The sequence below is a fragment of the Lithobates pipiens genome, unplaced genomic scaffold, assembly GCF_037356315.1.
Source record: "Lithobates pipiens isolate NorthernLeopardFrog02 unplaced genomic scaffold, aLitPip1_a1.2 Scaffold_11, whole genome shotgun sequence".
NCBI classification, from domain to species: domain Eukaryota; kingdom Metazoa; phylum Chordata; class Amphibia; order Anura; family Ranidae; genus Lithobates; species Lithobates pipiens.
In genome coordinates this window covers 4536023-4558299 of record NW_027507696.1, presented here as the reverse complement: position 1 = coordinate 4558299, position 22277 = coordinate 4536023, and the positions used below count along the sequence as shown (strand labels likewise).

General features: G+C 50.3%; 1 protein-coding gene across 1 annotated transcript in view; it reads right to left on the bottom strand.

The window, feature by feature from the left end:
* Window positions 1–21260, bottom strand: part of QSOX2 (quiescin sulfhydryl oxidase 2) — a 101279-nt gene extending 80019 nt beyond the window's left edge. Inside the window, exon 1 of the mRNA XM_077468207.1 lies at window positions 20984–21260. Coding sequence (XP_077324333.1) covers window positions 20984–21233 — 250 coding nt within the window. The 5' untranslated portion in view covers window positions 21234–21260. The remainder of the gene's footprint in view (window positions 1–20983) is intronic.
* Window positions 21261–22277: the final 1017 nt, after the last annotated feature.

Here is a 22277-nt window from a genome sequence, read left to right as displayed (position 1 = left end):
GGACCCTTTTTTGTCGCTCGAATTGAGCAGATTTGGGCATTTTTCTTCTTTTAACATTGGCGACCTTTTGCCCTGCACAAAATCGCGACAAATTGTGATAAAAATGCTGCGAATTGCGGTAAAAAAGCCGCAAAAAACGCAGCAAAACCGCAGTAAATTTGCGCGATTTTCTGCTTGAAAACGCTACGCTCAGGTGTGAATGCAGCCTAAGGGTTGAATATTTTTGGTTTGGAAAAGGTGTTTTTTTGTATTGATCAAATTTTAAGTTTAAATAAAAATAAATAAAAACAAACAATGCACTTGGGCTTTCACATTGGGATCGCAGATGAGGCTTCTTTCAAGCGCTTTACCAGCGTTTTTCAAGCTCTATTGGGGCGCTTTTACCCCTGCTAGTGGCCAAAGGGTTCAAATCGCCGACAAAACGCTGCTGCTAAAGGCGCTTTTCAGGCGCTTCCCATTGGTTTTGATGGGAAGGGGTGCTTTAGGAGAGGTGTATTCACCGCTCCAAAAGCGCTGCAAAGAAGCTGCATGCAGGACTTTTTTTTGACACCCTGCCGGCGCAGCGCCTCAGTGTGAAAGCACTCGGGCTTTTAAATTGGGATTGCAGTTGCGGCTTCTTTCAAGCGCTTTACAGGCGTTTTTTTTTTTTTTACGCTAAAGCGCCTGAAAAATACCCCAGTGTGAAAGGGGTCTTACTCCTAGTCTTTTTAACACTGGCAATATCAAAGGGAAAGGCAGTAGCAGGTAGGTACTGGTCTGTGCACAACTGCATAAGCACAATGATTTATATGGTTGTGTCATCTGAGTCAGTAACTCAGGCCAAAAATGTGATTTTGATCCTGGATAATGACTGAAAAAAAAAAAAAAAAAAAGATAGTCAAGAAAGAAAAAAGGCATTGGAAGGGAAACAAGAGGTAATCATCTAACACACACGGACATAAAACTAGGTCTGTGGCTAGGGTCATTTTAAAAAGAACCTGAAGAACGTTGTGACGAGTTCTCTTCATATGTAGAAATCACACGGAACGCTACAATGTAGCAAGTCAAATGTGAAAATCCGTGACAATTCCGACAAAAATTCCTCCAACCCCCGGCACTGGCCTTGGTTATTAGGAACAGTTGGCGGTTTTATCAATGAAAGCCTTGATGGCCATTTATAGCAGATCCATCCTTTAGGCCGGAGCCGACCAAAAAAACTGCCACTTTCCCCAAAAACACAACAATAACAGCTTTACTTCCTTCTGAATAGACAGACTGACAGCAGCTGAGGAAGGATGACGGTTAAAGCAGACAGGCTGACAGCTGAGAGGACTGAAGGTATCTGAGGACAGATGGGCAGCCATTGAGGTGCAAACAAAGGATTTAACCGACTATTCTGCGGCACACAAAGTCATGTATTGCTCAGAGAAGAAAAACAGTTTGGCTTGAGGAAGGGGGAGGGGGGGAGGGGTGAGCCCTTTCACTGCCAGTGTGCACACTTCCTCGTCCACTTCTAACTGCAGGGGACCCCCGATGGCGGCTGCCAGTACCGGTCTGAAACAGTAATGCAGGCTGACAATGCTAGCCTGTTGCTTATTGCACTTCTGGGTCAAAGCGCACCATCTGCGATGTGTGAGCACCCACTAGAAAACGACACCACCCCCCCTCCCCCCCTCCAACATCTCACGTTGGAATCACTTGGCATGCAAACATTTCAGACACCACCACACTTAAAAATAATAATAGGCAATTCACGCCAGAGAATCACAGAAAACATTCACAAATATGTAAAGTTGTCACTGCTGGTCTTTAAAGTGGTTGTAAACCCTCCCCCACAACTTTCTCCCATGTAAATCAGCATAAAAAACCCCTAATGAACACTGCTTGTAGATATCTCCTTACTTGCTTAGTATTGTTGTAATCCTTGTTGTTCTGTAGAATGAAGTCACTGAGCATGCCCAGATCTTCCCTGATTTACGGCACACTCTCTATGTCTTATCTCTCTGTTATCAGGACTTCCTACGGCACAACACTGAACTCTGCTAATCACTCAGAGCTTCCTCCTACACACCATGTGACCTCACATACAGTCTAAACTTGGCCATTACTGCAGTCTTATTAGCTGAAGCTGATAAGTCTGACAAAGGCAAACATTAGACATCGGCACAAGTAAATACTATATAAAAGGGAGAAAAGTGCGTGTTATATGCCGATAAATACGGTAAACTCTCCCACTCTGATGCTGCTTTTCATTTAGTCCATTATAATAAGTAATTATCAGACTATAGCCACTGTAATCCATCCCAAATTGCATATTACTTACTGTTTAAAGAAACTTTAAAAAAAGGGGTTAGGCAGCACCATCTTAAGTATTGTTTTCTGAGTCCACAGTGGAGTGTATTTCCGCCCTTACATTGAGCACTTCCTGTACTGTTTGTTAACCAAGCCTCCTTCTCAATCCAACGTTTCTATGCCAACCCTGCTATGAACAGGGAAGCAGGGTTGGCATAGAAACGTTGGATTGAGAAGGAGGCTTGGTTAACAAACAGTACAGGAAGTGCTCAATGTAAGGGCAGAAATACCCTCCACTGTGGACTCAGAAAACAATACTTAAGATGGCGCTGCCTAACCCCTGGAAACAAGTTTTTTTTAAAGTTTCTTTAAACAGTAAGTAATATGCAATTTGGGATGGATTACAGTGGCTATAGTCTGATAATTACTTATTATAATGGACTAAATGAAAAGCAGCATCAGAGTGGGAGAGTTTACCGTATTTATCGGCATATAACACGCACTTTTCTCCCTTTAAAATCAGGGGAAAATCGCGGGTGCGTGTTATACGCTGATCCTCCGTGATTTGAGCCTTCGTCGGTTCTTCTCGCGGCTGTCGGCCGCCTTCGGCCATTCTCGGCCATTCTTGGAAAACCGCAGAGAATGGCCGAGAGCGGCCGAAAGCCGCCGAGAACGGCCGCAAGCCGCGAGAAGAGCTGAAGAACTACCAGGCGCCGCCAAGATACACAGAACATCTCGGCGGCGCCATTTTTAAAAATAAAATCTGCAATTAACACAAGGCTGCAACGATGCACCAGGCTGCAACAATGCACAAGGTGATGCACCAGGCTGCAACAATGCACAAGGTGATGCACCAGGCTGCAACAATGCACAAGGTGATGCACCAGGCTGCAACAATGCACAAGGTGATGCACCAGGCTGCAACAATGCACAAGGTGATGGACCAGGCTGCAACGATGGACCAGGCTGCAACGATGGACCAGGCTGCAACGATGGACCAGGCTGCAACGATGGACCAGGCTGCAACGATGGACCAGGCTGCAACGATGGACCAGGCTGCAACGATGGACCAGGCTGCAACGATGGACCAGGCTGCAACGATGGACCAGGCTGCAACGATGGACCAGGCTGCAACGATGGACCAGGCTGCAACGATGGACCAGGCTGCAACGATGGACCAGGCTGCAAATGACACTGACAAGGTTGCATTGATGGGCATTTAAAGGAAAGTTTTTTTTTTTCCTTAAATTTCCCTCCTAAACTTGGGATGCGTGTTATACGCTGATAAATACGGTACTTCCTTTTTTTAAAAAGGAGATATTAGTCTGATGTAGGCTAAAGACAAAACAGACCAGGCAGTATCATCCAATTAAGGCCTTGTGCACACTTGAGCTATAAATTTATTTTTTATTTTTCTGCCTCTAAGTTCAGGTTCACACTGACTGCGGAATGAAATCGTGCAAATTCAGCTGAACCCGCGTGACTTCATTCCCGCATATCCGTCTCCACTTTGGGGGGGGGGGGCAATTTCAGAGACATCTATGTGAGTTGCTGCAGGAAGGAGAAGAAAAACGCAACCCAAAGTTGCCAAAAGTAGTACAGAAACAACCTTTGGGAACCGGCGCCACAAATGGAGCGTCGCAAGGATTCTGACTGTGTCATTGCCGCCGATCTGGCATACCATTTGACATGCCAAATCACTCCATTGTGAACCAGGGCTTCAATGCACTCCATATTAACCCATGAGTCTATGCACACAGACATTTACAAGAGTTTAGAGGCAAAAAAAAAAAAAAATCACCTGCACATTATGAAGAACAACATTTAGGCAAAAAAAAAAAAAATCACACACAAATGGCAGATGTGTTTTTAATCATTAATACATTTCAATTGGCCAGAAAAAAAATATATTCTGGCCAAAAGAATGCATTATCACCAAATGCATGAACACCGAACAAGCATAAACCTGCCTGCAAAAATGCAGGTTTTACAGCTTTTTCTTTCCCTACGGCTTTTTCTCATGTAGGAGAAAATGCATCTAAAAGAATAGAGTGTGTGTGTGGCCTCATGGACCGGGAGATTGCAATGTGTAGGCATAGAATGCGCTTAATAAGGCTGCAGTCACACCTGACTGTAGCATCTTTGGCACTTTTTTTTTTACACCACTTGCATGTTTTTATACAGCATTTTTGAATTAGCCAATAGAGATTTGGCTATACATGTTAAATACACAAAAAAAAAAAAAAAATAAATAAATAAAATATCAATATATTCAAAAAATTAACACCAATAAATTATTATTATTATTCACGATTTATATAGCGCCAGCAGTTTACGCAACGCTTTACAATGGAATGTATGTATGGAATGGAAAAATTCCTTGTAATTGAAAAAAAAAAAGCATGACAAGATCTCTTAAATATGAGATCTGGGGTCAAAAAGACCTTAGATTTCATATTTACACAAAAATGCAATGAAAAAAATTTTAATAAAATAAAAAGTAACAAAAAAAAAATAAAAAAAAATGTCCCTTTAAGAACTATGGGCGGAAGTGACATTTTGACGTCGCTTCCACCCAGTTGTATGGAGACAGGTGGGGGCCATCCTCCCCTCACTCGTCGCCATACCAAGCAGGAGACAAGACATGATCGCCTCCGCCAACGGCTCCGGTAAGCGGTGGAGGGCACCGTGGCAGGGGACCCCTCTCTCACCGCCGATAAAAGTGATCTTGCAGCGAATCCGTGGCAGAGACCACTTTTATCTTGTAGCGGACCGCCCGATGAAGAAGAGGATACTAGGGTTATGGCAGCTAGCTGCTGCCATAACGATATCCTCCTTCAAACAGCCAATGTAAAACTGTGCGGACGGGCCGTAAGTGGTTAAGGTTATAAAAAATAAAAAAGGTACCTTTACAACCCAATTAAGGAAATGTCTTTTTTTTCTAAAAGTAAGAAGAGAGGCCCCTACCACTGTCTCTCTGCAGCTGGAACAGCCAGCTGCCAGAGACTAAACAACTGCAGTTTAGTGTGCACATTGATGGACGTCTGAGTAAAACACCACTCATCAACATTTTAAGTGATATTAACCACTTTCAGACCAGCTGCCCCAGTTATACTACAGCAGGTTGGCCCCCCTGAGCGGGCCACCATAGCTGTACGTCGGCTCTTTAAGACGCTGTTAGCAGGCACATGCAGAGTGTCCCTGGAGCCGATGTGCATGTCCGATGGCCGTGATTACTGCCAGACACCCGAGACTGCTCAGTGTGTGTGACAGTGTGTAAAAATACACAAATTTCAGTTCTGGCAGGGGAGAGGAGAGAGATGGGTGTTCCTACTAAGTAGGAACACCCATCTCTCTCCTCTTCTAGTCAGCCACATTCCCCCACAGTTAGAAACACACATAGGGAACACAGTTAACGTTGACAGATCCCCGCTCTGGCTCTCTGAAGAACGATCGCAGGTCGCCGGCAGACATCACGGGCAAGCGCATCGGCTCCAGCGTCGTGCCGTGGGTGCGCGCGCCCCTATAGCCCCTAATGGGGTCACCGTACAGCTACGACGAATAATGGGGAGATCCGTTTTTCCTAGTGAGCAGGAAGGGCAATCTCTCTCTCTCCCCAGGCAGTCCACTCCCCCCACAGTTAGAAACACCTCCTTAGGGAGCACTTAACAGCTTGATCGCCCCCTAGTGTTAACCTCTTCCCTGCCAATATTTATACAGTAATCAGTAATACAGTAATCAGTAATACAGTAATCAGTGGCTATTTTTAGCTCTGATCGCTTTATAAATGTCACTGGTCCCCCAAAAAAAGTGTCAAAAGTGTCCGATGTGTGTCGCAATGTTGCAGTCCGATAAAAATCGCAGACCACCACAATTAGTAAAAAAAAAAAATAATAATACAAATGCCATAAATCTATCCCCCATTTTGTAGACGCTATAACTTTTGTGCAGACCAATCAATATACGCTTATTGTGATTTTTTTTTTTTTTTTTTAACCACAAATATGTAGAAGAATACATACATTGTCCTAAACTGATGAAGACATTTTTTTTTTTTTAATTGGGATATATTTTATTGTAGCAAAAAGTACTAAATATTGATCATCAGCGCAGCGCCCCTGCGGATGCCCACACTGGATTACCAGGGATGCCCACCACATATGCCACCCTGGACCACCAGGGATGACAGTCAGTGCCCAGACAGATGCCAATCAGTGCCCATCACAAATGTCCATCAGCAATGTGCAATCAGTGTCCCACATAAGTGCCGCCCATCAGTGCAGGAAAAACGTGTTTCCAAAATTTTATAAACAGAAACAAAGAAAAAAACATTTTTTCAAAATTTTTGGCGTTTTTTTTTTTTTTTCTCTAAACAAAGAGCTCTATTTGTTGGAACAAAATGATAAAAATTTAAAGCGGATTTCCGCCTACATTTTTTTTTTTTAAGCCAGCAGCTACAAAAAGTTTTAATAATCGGATACACTCACCTGTCCCATGGTCCAGTGATGTGGGCGTATGAAGCCTCGCTCCTCTCGCCACAGCGCTAGCATTCTTACCGTGGGCGCCTGGCTGTGGCGTCGCAGCCGGGCATACACTGCGCATGCGCGAGCCGAGCTGTGAATGGCCAGGCAATCTTCTGGGACCTGTGACGTGTCCCAGAAGATTGCAGGGAGGGAGGGGGGGGGGGAGAGGTGATCACCCATCCGGTGCCGCGGAGCCCCGGGAGGAAGTAGGTGCTGGATAGGGAGGGGTATCTCCCCCCCCCCCCCCCCCCAAAAAAAATGACATGCCAGAGGGTCACCTGCACTTAAAGCAGAAGTTCAATTTTTGGGTGGAAATGGGTAGGACAATAATGACATTTGATTTTAAAGCGGGAGTCCGCGTTTTTTTTTTTTTTTTAAAAGCCAGCAGCTACAAATACTGCAGCTGCTGACTTTTAAAATAGTGACACTTACCTGTCTAGCGCGCCCGCGATGTCGGCACCCGAAGCCGATCTCTAGATCGTCTCTCGGGTGCTGCCGCCGTCATCTTGGGTATGGGAATCAGGAAGTGGAGCCTTTCGGCTTCATTTCCCGGTTCCCTACTGCGCATGCGCGAATCACGCTGCGCAATAAGAACGGTCCCCGCTGTCTCTGGGATCTGTGTGTTTCCCAGCAGGCAGCGGGGCACTTGCGGAAAGGGGCGGGCACTTGCGGAAAGGGGCATAATCTACGCCCCTTTCCGCAGAGAGCTATCCCGGAAGTGGGTGCAGATACCTGTACTGTACAGGTATCTGCACCCCCCGAAAGGTGCCAATTGTGGCGCCGGAGGGGGGGGGGGGGGTTCCGATGAGCGGAAGGTCCACTTTAGGGTGGACCTCCGCTTTAACTCCAGGAATATATATTGAGTTTGGAAATGCTTAAAATAATACATTACAATTTAACTGGCCCCATTAGATTTTAGTTGACTAAAATGTACTGGAGATTTTAGACAACTAAATATGGAATTGATATTCATCAACGTTTTTGTCAATTGACTTAAAGTGGAGTTCCACTCAAAGGTCGAACTTCCACTTTTCCGACTCCTCCCTTGGAAGCGGGTACCCGTTTTTTGTTTTTTTTTACAGGTACACTGTCCCCACTTCCGGGAGACCACGCCGCGGCAAATTACATCAGCAGCTCGGCCGCCCTCCTCCTCTCAAAGGACAGCAAGAGTGAAAAAAAGGTTATTTAATTAGGGCTTGCACAGTATAGGATTTCATGTCATCTGCACCCAGTCTTGCCACAAAGAGTTAATCCAGCTCTGAGCAGTCCTCTTATCTTTTTTCAGTGAGATAAAAACTGACAGACAGAGAAATAGGAGTTTGTTTCTCCCCCTTGCTGTGAGGGACAGGCGATTTACATATCTCATGCACTAGCCTGAGAGAGAGACATTCTGTGTACCTCAGATCCTCTCCTCCAGCTCTCCCGGGATTGGCTGTGCCACACCTCAGCATGATTGGGTATGCTGAAGTCATGTGGTGATCTTTCTGGGTTTTGACTGGATGTTTGCGATCATAGCAGAAGTTCAGTGTAAGAAACACACAGGAGAAAACGCATGCTGCCAAGGGGAGGAGTCTACTGACATCACGCCTCCACCCACCGAGCTCCAGACAACAGACCCACCTACAGAATCTGCTATTTTTCGGGTCTCATAACAGAGGGGAGACATTTGACATTTAAAGATACATGCAGGAGGCATGTATATCCTTACAGATAACCCCTATGGCAGTAGTTTAGAAAATTATTTTTTTCAGTTTTTCACTGAAAATATGCAGCTGATGAAAACTGACAAAAATATTTTCGTCAATGACATTAAGTGCTCATGCACACGGACGTTTTAAAAAACTGGCTGCAAAGCTAGCTCCGACGCCTGAAAAAATCGTTGGTAAAAACGTGATTTTTACTGCGTTTTGCATTGGCGTTTTTTAGCGTTAGCCTTAAGTAGCGTTTTTTAAGAAACACATCTCTTGGCTATAGCACTCAGAAAACAAAGAATATATGTTGCGCGTTTTCCCGCGATTCGCGTTTTTACAGCTCTAACTCCACGCCACGGAACGCACTGGTCCTGGGTTTTTTTTACAGCTTAAAAACGCCTATGCCATTTGCAGCTCAAAACCGCCTAGGTGGGCATGAAGCCATAGACTAACATGGACAGCCGTTTTTAAGCTGCAAAAAAAGCTCAAAAAAGTGGCTGTAAAAACGTCCGTGTGCATGAGGCCTAAGGCTGCATTCACATCTGAGCGTTTCAAAGGCGTGCGTTTTTACCACGATTTTGTTGAGGTCACCAATGTAAAAAGGCAGAAAAAACGCCTGTAATCTGCACCAAAGAAGCTCATGTTCTTTTTTTTTGAGCTTAGGGCATTTTTCAGGTGTTTTGCTTCAGGTGACAAAAGCACTCAGATGTGAACAAGTGCCATTGAAATGAATGGACTTTTGCTTGTTGGGCGTTTTATGAGCTAAAAAAACGCTCAGGTGTGAATGCGGCCTAAAGGAGAAGTATAGCCAAAGCCAATTTGCTCTGCACTAATGTGACCCATTTTCAGCAGAGAGGGGGGCTGAAGTGTGCTCTCTCTGCCAACGTCATGGATATCAGTCCAGGCACTGCGTCATCACAACGATAAAGTCTGGATCCGCCAGGTGCCTGGGCTGACACCCGGCTCAGCCTCCCAGCGAGCAGCTGAGAGACTGAGACGGACGCTCCCCGCCCCTCCAGTGAGCGTGGAGAAGAGCGGACATTGACATTCAGCAGCTCTCTGCTCAGGAATCTATAAGACCCGAGCCATCGGCGATGTTTGGATTACTTGCTTCCCAGTGTAGAGGCACCAGATGCTGCATCCACCTAGGTAAGTATGATGGAGGAGAACCCAGACTTCTCTTTGAACACAGTTTCAAAACACTTCAAAGCAGCTTGATGGCCTGAATGCAGACAAGTCATTTTTTACTCTCTATCCAATCTCCTTCTCTATTTGCAATCAGTTCAGAAACTGATCCTACAGTCAGACAGGCAAGAGGCCCGTCACTGTACCGGAAACCCAGCTGGCTGTACTAAGACTTTAATGATGGGTCTGCTTAATTACAGCTTACCAAAAGAACAATCTCTAAGCAGCCAAAACGCCATGTTTACTTACTGGGAAAACTGGAAGCCCGAGCAAAGGGTGAAGCCGACAGACGTATTGCCAGTGAATGAGCGACTGACTGATTTGCACTTTTCTAAAACCACTTCAAATACCAACATTACAAGGGAACAGGCACCACATCAAACAAGGGAACGGGCACCACATCAAACAAGGGAACGGGCACCACATCAAACAAGGGAACGGGCACCACATCAAACAAGGGAACGGGCACCACATCAAACAAGGGAACGGGCACCACATCAAACAAGGAACGGGCACCACATCAAACAAGGAACGGGCACCACATCAAACAAGGAACGGGCACCACATCAAACAAGGAACGGGCACCACATCAAACAAGGAACGGGCACCACATCAAACAAGGAACGGGCACCACATCAAACAAGGAACGGGCACCACATCAAACAAGGAACGGGCACCACATCAAACAAGGAACGGGCACCACATCAAACAAGGAACGGGCACCACATCAAACAAGGAACGGGCACCACATCAAACAAGGAACGGGCACCACATCAAACAAGGAACGGGCACCACATCAAACAAGGAACGGGCACCACATCAAACAAGGGAACGGGCACCACATCAAACAAGGGAACGGGCACCACATCAAACAAGGGAACGGCACCACATCAAACAAGGGAACGGGCACCACATCAAACAAGGGAACGGGCACCACATCAAACAAGGGAACGGGCACCACATCAAACAAGGGAACGGGCACCACATCAAACAAGGGAACGGGCACCACATCAAACAAGGAACGGGCACCACATCAAACAAGGAACGGGCACCACATCAAACAAGGAACGGGCACCACATCAAACAAGGAACGGGCACCACATCAAACAAGGAACGGGCACCACATCAAACAAGGAACGGGCACCACATCAAACAAGGAACGGGCACCACATCAAACAAGTTTACTTTTTCAGAAAGCTATTTGTTACTCAAGGCCTCATGCACACAAGACGCAAACTCTGCTGAACACGTTTTTAAAAGCTGAAACCGGCGTTTAAAAACGCCCGTTTTGCCACTATTTTACCGCGATTTAGCAGCATTTTAGCGCTTTTGCATCTAGAAGCATTTAGTTAAAGAGGAAGTAAACCCTAATGGGTTTACTTCCTCTTTCATTCCCTGCAAAGGTAAAGCATAATGGACTACTATGCATCGCATCACATATTAGCCCATTATGTGTCACTTACCTGACACAGGAGCCAGCGAAGTCACTGCTGTCCCCTGTAGTCCGGAGCCTCCATCTTCTCGGTGGGTCTCGCTGCGCCACCGCTGTCATTCGGCGAAGCCGCAATGACGTCACTCCCGCGCACGGGAGCCACCACTCGCGGCATATCGCCGTTGACAGCGGCGCGCTCAGTGCAACTGCGCGCTGCTATCTACGGCGCATGCGCCGTAGACAGCGGTGCCTGTCTTTCGCCAAATATCTCCTAAACCGTATAGGTTTAGGAGATATTTCTTGGACCTACAGGTAATCCTTAATCTAGGCTTACCTGTAGGTGAAAGTGGTTTGTAAGGGTTTACAACCACTTTAAAGCGGAGTTCCTCCCAAAAATTTTACTTCCACTTTAAAGCTCCCAATTCCTCCTGGGGCACCGGAAGTTTAACTCTTCCCCCCCTCCCTCTCGGCAATCATCTGGGACACGTCACAGGTCCCAGATGATTGCCCCGGCCAGTCGCAGTGTGCAGCGCATGCCTGGCTGTGAAGCCACAGCCGGGTGCCCACAGTGACAATGCTGGCACTGCAGAGAGGAGGGGGGAGATAGTGGGGCTTCGTTCCCCTCGCATCGCTGGACCCTGGGACAGGCAAGTGTCTGATTGAAAGTCAGCAGCTGCAGTATTTGTAGCTGCTGGCCTTTCAAATTTATTTTTAATTTTTTTGTCAAAACTCCATTTTAAGTAACATGCTATACAGGTATTTAAAGCGATTGTAAAGGCTTAAGGTTTTTTTTACTTCATTTATTCTATGCATGTAGGTCCAAAAAATATCTCCTAAACCTATATGGTTTAGGAGATATTTACAAAAAGACAGGCACCGCTGTCTACAGCACATGCGCCATAGACAGCAGCGCGCAGGTGCACTGAGCACGCCACAGATCACAGCGATACGCCGCTCGTGTCGGCTCCCATGCGCATGCTCGGGAGTGATGTCATCGCGGCTCCGGCGAATCACAGCGCCGGAGCAGCGAGACCCGGAAGTCACTCCGGGATACATGGCAGCGGCGAAGATGAGGACGGAGGACCGCTTCGGGGGCTTCGTTCTCAAGTAAGTTATTCATAATTTAGCTAGTATGCTATGCCTTGCAGGTTGCATTTTTTTTTTTATTGCCTTTACTTCCTCTTTAATGCATAGAATGTATGAAGACAAAAAAAAAAAAAAAAGAAGAAGAAGAAGAGCTTTTGCCTTTACAACTCCTTTAAAAAATATTTCTCAGTAAATAACATACAGCCCATCTAACATGTATCCAAATGAAATATTGAACTAAAAAAAAAAAAAAGTGACAAGGTATATACTCATAATCCCTTATATACAGATACTGTAAGACATGATAAAGTTGAAAATCAATAAACACCATACAGACATACTAACACCTGTATAATAGAATAGTACCGGTAGTGCTTGTGATATAAAATAACCATTAAAATAATTAAGTGAGATTAAACTAAACACCTATTTAAAAAAATAAAAATAAAAAAAACAATCAGGCAGACTGCTAAATTTATCACAACATTGTCAGCCCATAAACAAAGTATCATTTAGTCCTTTTAGATCAAAAGGAATGAACTTCGGTCTGTAAATGAGGTGCCTTTTTCTGACACTTGTTGCTTACAAGTTAAAATCTGTATTTTTTGCTAGAAAATTGCTTAGAGCCTCCAAGCATTTTTTTTTTTTTTTTTTAGCACAGACCCTAGAGAATAAAAATACAAAAACACTGTTTTGCGCAGCAGTCTTTCAAACGTATTTTTTTGGGGGGGGAAAAACACTTTAATGAATAAAAATAAAAAACAGTAAAGTTAGCCCAATTTTTTTGAACGATATGAAAGATGCTGTGCTGCGTAATCTTTATTCTAAGCAAAAAATAAAAAAATAAAATAAAAAACACCACAAGCACGATTCTCATTTTAGCCAGAATCATGCAGCTCTAGGCTGTGATTGGACACAGCTAATCAGCGGGTCCCGGGCCATGAATCATTGGCCAGCTTGGTACAAACCACAGCGGGTGACAAGATAGGGGGTGCTCCCTTTCCCCAGAAACAGCCAATGACATACCAGAACGTCACTTTGCATGCTGGGAAAGGACACGGGCTCGTTGTGAAGAGATCCTGTCATTTAGAGGTGAATGTGAAATTCATATAACCAATATACCGTATATACTCGAGTATAAGCCGAGATTTTCAGCCTCTTTTTTGAGGCTGAAAGTGCCCCCCTCGGCTTATACTCGAGTCATCGCTGTCTGCCCGCTCGATCAGCGTGTCGAGCAGACAGACAGCGGCCATTCTACAATTCAAAAGCCGCGCCTCCGGCTCCGCCTTCGCCTGTGATAGGCGGAACACTGAATTTCCCAGCAGCCTGTGTTCCGCCTATCACGGACATCGTATCATCCTCGTACTACGGACGAGGATGATACGAAGGCAGTGATAGGCGGAACACAGGCTGCTGGGAAATTCAGTGTTCCGCCTATCACAGGCGAAGGAGGAGGCGCGGCTTTTGAATTTTACAATGGCCGCCGAAGAGGGCACGGGACGGAGGCAAGGCAAGGCAAGGCAAGGCAAGGCACGGCACGGCACGGGACGGGACGGAGGCAAGGCAAGGCACGACACGACGGCAAGGCACGGCACGGCACGGGACGGAACGGAGGCAAGGCACGGGACGGAGGCTCGGGACAAAGGTAGGCTGGACACACACACACACACACACACACACACACACACACAGGGATGGGTGGATGGATGGAGACACACACACACAGGGATGGATGGATGGATGGATGGAGACACACACACACACAGGGATGGATGGATGGATGGATGGAGACACACACACACACAGGGATGGATGGATGGACACACACACACACAGGGATGGATGGACGGACACACAGGGATGGACGGACACACAGGGATGGACGGACACACAGGGATGGACGGACACACACACAGGGATGGACAGGCATGTCTCACCCTCGGCTTATACACGAGTCAATAAGTTTGCCAGTTTTTTTGGGGGTAAATTGGGGGCCTCGGCTTATATTCGGGTCGGCCTATACTCGAGTATATACGGTAAATACCCTCTCCATATATCTGACCCTATGGAGGGACAGCTGACAGAAGCCCCTGCAGCAGTGACAGCCGACACACAGAGGGCTGAGAAGGTGACAGCCGACACACACAGAGGGCTGAGAAGGTGACAGCCGACACACACAGAGGGCTGAGAAGGTGACAGCCGACACACACAGAGGGCTGAGAAGGTGACAGCCGACACACACAGAGGGCTGAGAAGGTGACAGCCGACACACACAGAGGGCTGAGAAGGTGACAGCCGACACACACAGAGGGCTGAGAAGGTGACAGCCGACACACACAGAGGGCTGAGAAGGTGACAGCCGACACACACAGAGGGCTGAGAAGGTGACAGCCGACACACACAGAGGGCTGAGAAGGTGACAGCCGACACACACAGAGGGCTGAGAAGGTGACAGCCGACACACACAGAGGGCTGAGAAGGTGACAGCCGACACACACAGAGGGCTGAGAAGGTGACAGCCGACACACACACAGAGGGCTGAGAAGGTGACAGCCGACACACACACAGAGGGCTGAGAAGGTGACAGCCGACACACACACAGAGGGCTGAGAAGGTGACAGCCGACACACACACAGAGGGCTGAGAAGGTGACAGCCGACACACACACAGAGGGCTGAGAAGGTGACAGCCGACACACACACAGAGGGCTGAGAAGGTGACAGCCGACACACACACAGAGGGCTGAGAAGGTGACAGCCGACACACACACAGAGGGCTGAGAAGGTGACAGCCGACACACACACAGAGGGCTGAGAAGGTGACAGCCGACACACACACAGAGGGCTGAGAAGGTGACAGCCGACACACACACAGAGGGCTGAGAAGGTGACAGCCGACACACACACAGAGGGCTGAGAAGGTGACAGCCGACACACACACAGAGGGCTGAGAAGGTGACAGCCGACACACACACAGAGGGCTGAGAAGGTGACAGCCGACACACACACAGAGGGCTGAGAAGGTGACAGCCGACACACACACAGAGGGCTGAGAAGGTGACAGCCGACACACACACAGAGGGCTGAGAAGGTGACAGCCGACACACACACAGAGGGCTGAGAAGGTGACAGCCGACACACACACAGAGGGCTGAGAAGGTGACAGCCGACACACACACAGAGGGCTGAGAAGGTGACAGCCGACACACACACAGAGGGCTGAGAAGGTGACAGCCGACACACACACAGAGGGCTGAGAAGGTGACAGCCGACACACACACAGAGGGCTGAGAAGGTGACAGCCGACACACACACAGAGGGCTGAGAAGGTGACAGCCGACACACACACAGAGGGCTGAGAAGGTGACAGCCGACACACACACAGAGGGCTGAGAAGGTGACAGCCGACACACACACAGAGGGCTGAGAAGGTGACAGCCGACACACACACAGAGGGCTGAGAAGGTGACAGCCGACACACACACAGAGGGCTGAGAAGGTGACAGCCGACACACACAGAGGGCTGAGAAGGTGACAGCCGACACACACAGAGGGCTGAGAAGGTGACAGCCGACACACACAGAGGGCTGAGAAGGTGACAGCCGACACACACACAGAGGGCTGAGAAGGTGACAGCCGACACACACACAGAGGGCTGAGAAGGTGACAGCCGACACACACACAGAGGGCTGAGAAGGTGACAGCCGACACACACACAGAGGGCTGAGAAGGTGACAGCCGACACACACACAGAGGGCTGAGAAGGTGACAGCCGACACACACACAGAGGGCTGAGAAGGTGACAGCCGACACACACACAGAGGGCTGAGAAGGTGACAGCCGACACACACACAGAGGGCTGAGAAGGTGACAGCCGACACACACAGAGGGCTGAGAAGGTGACAGCCGACACACACAGAGGGCTGAGAAGGTGACAGCCGACACACACAGAGGGCTGAGAAGGTGACAGCCGACACACACACAGAGGGCTGAGAAGGTGACAGCCGACACACACACAGAGGGCTGAGAAGGTGACAGCCGACACACACACAGAGGGCTGAGAAGGTGACAGCCGACACACACAGAGGGCTGAGAAGGTGACAGCCGACACACACAGAGGGCTGAGAAGGTGACAGCCGACACACAGAGGGCTGAGAAGGTGACAGCCGACACACAGAGGGCTGAGAAGGTGACAGCCGACACACACAGAGGGCTGAGAAGGTGACAGCCGACACACACAGAGGGCTGAGAAGGTGACAGCCGACACACAGAGGGCTGAGAAGGTGACAGCCGACACACAGAGGGCTGAGAAGGTGACAGCCGACACACAGAGGGCTGAGAAGGTGACAGCCGACACCAATACAGAAGTCCTGCTTCCTGGTCTTTCAGGTTTATCAGCTGTGATCACCTAATACAACAAACCGCTACTCTGTACAAAGTGCCACAAGTACACACGTGTGATGTTTGCACATGGGATGGGAAGTAAACTATCACCTGATACAGAAAATAACAGAGAACTGGCTGCATTTTTCCCACAATGACCTCGCAGACGACCTCGGCCTGAAAAGTTCTATAAAGAAATCAAATCGTCTAAAATATATTTCACGAAATAATCACAATTGTTCACCAAACGTCATCCAATGCTCAACACATGAATGTGCACACCAAGCTGACACCATCCAATGGTACGAGCCGCACCGCACTGGGCTCAATCATCCAACCAATGGGATGACACCAGGAACTGACCAATACATGTCCCAGCTGGGGGGTGAAGCAGCCAATGACGATGAATATCACTTCACACACTCCGATCGGGGAAACCATCAGAATTCATCAGACAAAATACACGGCAGGCAAGAACAACATACGTGTACTGACACTACACCGCAACAAAGAGAGCCCAGCGTCAATACTGGCCCTTCTCCCAGTGTGTGCCAGGATTTCTCCCACCCTACAGCAAGTGCCCCCCCGTACACCATATATTACCCCCCAGTGATGTCACACTGCCCCGTACACCACCTATTACCCCCCCCAGTGATGTCACACTGCCCCGTACACTGCCTATTACCCCCCAGTGATGTCACACTGCCCCGTACACCGCCTATTACCCACCCAGTGATGTCACACTGCCCCGTACACCACATACTACCCCTAGTGATGTCCTGCCCCTCCCTCATACACCATATACTACCCCTAGTGATGTCACCCCCCCTACACACCATATACTACCCCCCAGTGATGTCACATGCCCGCACACCATATACTACCCCTAGGGATGTCCCGCCCCCCCATAACCATATAATACCCCCCAGTGATGTCGCCCACGTACACCATATGTTACCCCACCTGATGTCACACCCCCCATACACCATATGCTACCCCCAGTGATGTCTCGCCCCCCCCCATACGCTACCCCCAGTGATGTCACGGCCCCCCCCATACGCTACCCCCAGTGATGTCACCCCCCATACGCTACCCCCAGTGATGTCACGCCCCCCCATACGCTACCCCCAGTGATGTCACGCTCCCCCCATACGCTACCCCCAGTGATGTCACGCCCCCCCATACGCTACCCCCAGTGATGTCACGCCCCCCCCCATACGCTACCCCCAGTGATGTCACGCCCCCATACACCATATAATACCCCCCCCCCCAGTGATGTCGCCCCCGTACACCATATGCTACTCCCAGTGATGTCACACCCCCCGTACACCATATGCTACTCCCAGCGATGTCACGCCCCCCGTACACCATATGCTACTCCCAGCGATGTCACGCCCCCCGTACGCTACCCCCAGCGATGTCACGCCCCCCGTACGCTACCCCCAGTGATGTCACGCCCCCGTACGCTACCCCCAGTGATGTCACGCCCCCCGTACGCTACCCCCAGTGATGTCACGCCCCCCGTACGCTACCCCCAGTGATGTCACGCCCCCCGTACGCTACCCCCAGTGATGTCACGCCCCCCGTACGCTACCCCCAGTGATGTCACGCCCCCCGTACGCTACCCCCAGTGATGTCACGCCAACCGTACGCTACCCCCAGTGATGTCACGCCAACCGTACGCTACCCCCAGTGATGTCACGCCCCCCATACACCATATAATACCCCCCAGTGATGTCGCCCACGTACACCATATGTTACCCCCACTGATGTCACACCCCCCGTACACCATACGCTACCCCCAGTGATGTCACGGCCCCCCCCATACGCTACCCCCAGTGATGTCACCCCCCCCCATACGCTACCCCCAATGATGTCACCCCCCCATACGCTACCCCCAATGATGTCACGCCCCCCATACGCTACCCCCAGTGATGTCACGCCCCCCCATACGCTACCCCCAGTGATGTCACGCCCCCCCATACACCATATAATACCCCCCCCCAGTGATGTCGCCCCCGTACACCATATGCTACTCCCAGTGATGTCACACCCCCCGTACACCATATGCTACCCCCAGTGATGTCACGCCCCCCGTACGCTACCCCCAGTGATGTCACGCCCCCCGTACGCTACCCCCAGTGATGTCACGCCCCCGTACGCTACCCCCAGTGATGTCACGCCCCCCGTACGCTACCCCCAGTGATGTCACGCCCCCCGTACGCTACCCCCAGTGATGTCACGCCCCCCGTACGCTACCCCCAGTGATGTCACGCCCCCCTACGCTACCCCCAGTGATGTCACGCCCCCCGTACACTACCCCCAGTGATGCCACGCCAACCGTACGCTACCCCCAGTGATGTCACGCCAACCGTACGCTACCCCCAGTGATGTCACGCCCCCCATACACCATATAATACCCCCCAGTGATGTCGCCCACGTACACCATATGTTACCCCCACTGATGTCACACCCCCCGCACACCATATGCTACCCCCACTGATGTCACACCCCCCCACACACCATATACTACCCCCAGCGATGTCACACCCCCTCACACCATATACTACTCCCAGTGATGTCACCCCCCCTCACCCACCATATACTACCCCCAGTGATGTCACACCACCTCACACACCATATACTACCCCCAGTGATGTCTCACCCCCTCACACACCATATACTACCCCCAGTGATGTCTCACCCCCTCACACACCATATACTACCCCCAGTGATGTCTCACCCCCTCACACACCATATACTACCCCCAGTGATGTCTCACCCCCTCACACACCATATACTACCCCCAGTGATGTCTCACCCCCTCACACACCATATACTACCCCCAGTGATGTCACACCCCCCACACACCATATACTACCCCAAGTGATGTCACACCCCCTCACACACCATATACTACCCCCAGTGATGTCACACCCCCTTACACACCATATACTACCCCCAGTGATGTCACACCCCCTTACACACCATATACTACCCCCAGTGATGTCACACCACCTCACACACCATATACTACCCCCAGTGATGTCTCACCCCCTCACACACCATATACTACCCCCAGTGATGTCTCACCCCCTCACACACCATATACTACCCCCAGTGATGTCACACCCCCCACACACCATATACTACCCTAAGTGATGTCACACCCCCTCACACACCATATACTACCCCCAGTGATGTCACACCCCCTCACACACCATATACTACCCCCAGTGATGTCACACCCCCTTACACACCATATACTACCCCCAGTGATGTCACACCCCCCCACACACCATATACTACCCCCAGTGATGTCACACCCCCCCACACACCATATACTACCCCCAGTGATGTCACACCCCCATACACCATATACTACCCCCCCAGTGATGTCACCCCCCCATACCCCATACACTACCCCCCAGTGATGTCACCCCCCCATACCCCATACACTACCCCCCAGTGATGTCACCCCCCCCATACCCCATACACTACCCCCCAGTGATGTCACCCCCCCCATACCCCATACACTACCCCCCAGTGATGTCACCCCCCCCATACACTACCCCCCAGTGATGTCACCCCCCCCCATACACTACCCCCCAGTGATGTCACCCCCCCCATACACTACCCCCCAGTGATGTCACCCCCCCCATACACTACCCCCCAGTGATGTCACCCCCCCCATACACTACCCCCCAGTGATGTCACCCCCCCATACACTACCCCCCAGTGATGTCACCCCCCCATACACTACCCCCCAGTGATGTCACCCCCCCATACACTACCCCCCAGTGATGTCACCCCCCCCCATACACTACCCCCCAGTGATGTCACCCCCCCCCCCATACACTACCCCCCAGTGATGTCACCCCCCCCCCCCATACACTACCCCCCAGTGATGTCACCCCCCCCCCCCATACACTACCCCCCAGTGATGTCACCCCCCCCCCCCCCATACACTACCCCCCAGTGATGTCACCCCCCCCCCATACACTACCCCCCAGTGATGTCACCCCCCCCCATACACTACCCCCCAGTGATGTCACCCCCCCCCCCATACACTACCCCCCAGTGATGTCACCCCCCCCCCCATACACTACCCCCCAGTGATGTCACCCCCCCCCCCCATACACTACCCCCAGTGATGTCACCCCCCCCCCATACACTACCCCCAGTGATGTCCCACGCCCCCCACACACACACACCATACACTACCCCCAGTGATGTCACCCCCCATACACCATATACTACCCCCAGTGATGTCACCCCCCCATACACCATATACTACCTCCCAGTGATGTCACACCCCCCCACACACCATATACTACCGAGTGATGTCACACCCCCCATACACCACCCCCCACCCAGTGATGTCACCCCCGGGCAGTGTAGCGATGCTCTCACCCTGCACGTCCTCAGCCAGACTCTTCCAGGTGGGGGCGTAGCTGATACAATGTCCGCACCAAGAGGAGTAGAACTCCAGCAGCCAGGCGGAGGAGGAATTGTACAGAGCGCCATTCACTGTCTTCCGGTCCAGGATATGTATGCCGGGATCTCGGGCCCCGTACAGCGAACTCTCCCCGCTCACCACCCAGCACAGCACCGCCATCACCGGCCACCACATCCCTACAATCCCCACCATACCGGCCGCCATACTGAGCGGGCGTGACGTCACCGCCAGGAGAACACACACAGCCCGGAGGGAACGCCCTGAATGGGCGGAGCCGACCCGCCCTCTGAGGAGGAAGGACAACGTGGATGGGGCGGGCATTGGGAGTCACTGTATATAATGAGACCTGTGTACAGCATGTCTGTGTATACACTGTGAGAGGAGTCATAAGACTCTCTACAGAGTCCAGCCCCGCTCTTTCTCTTGTGCTGTCTATACAGCCGCATGAATTACAGAAGGATGAATCTAATGCATTCCTGCACAGGCCAGGGCTTTAGGGTGACCACGTGTCCCGGATTGCCCAGGACAGTCCCGCATTTTGCAGGTCTGTCCCGGGCACCTTCATTCCAGGACAATACAATGTCCCAGAATGAAACTGACGCTGCCACCTACCCCCAGGGCTGATCTGATGCCCACCCAAAAAAAGGCCACCACGTCGCCACTTTACTCACTGACAGTGCTTGTCCTGGCCGGTGTCCTATCATATACAGTCCCCCATCGGATAGTGTCCGCTGTGTACTACGCATGCAGAGCACACACATATTCCGAAAATAGCCGAAGATGAACAGCGCCTGCGCCGGTAGTCAAGGTTCCACCCCCACCATCCAAGTGGACATAGAGTTGGAATAAAAAGAGCCAAGCGAGGCGAGCGAGGGGCCCTCTAATCTTCCCAGCGCTATGTCCGCTTGGCGCCGTTCATCTTCTGAGATTTTCCAAAGCTTCTTCTGCTCCGTACTGCGCTGCGCATGCGCAGTACGGGGCGGACACTATATGATGGCCGGACTCTATATGCCAGAACACCGGGAATGTTTAGAGAGGCACAATCCCCAACCCCTGCTTGTGATTGGAGAAATAAATCCCGCCCCATGCGTGTAATCACTGTAGAGCCAATGTTGGCCCGGCCAGGTACAAGTACTGAGGGGTGTGATCAGTGCTTCTAGGTAAAGCCGCGCACCCGCCGCCCCAGCTGTGCTGTGATTCATTACATCACAAGGATGATTTTTAGGAAGGGGGCGTGTCCATAAATGG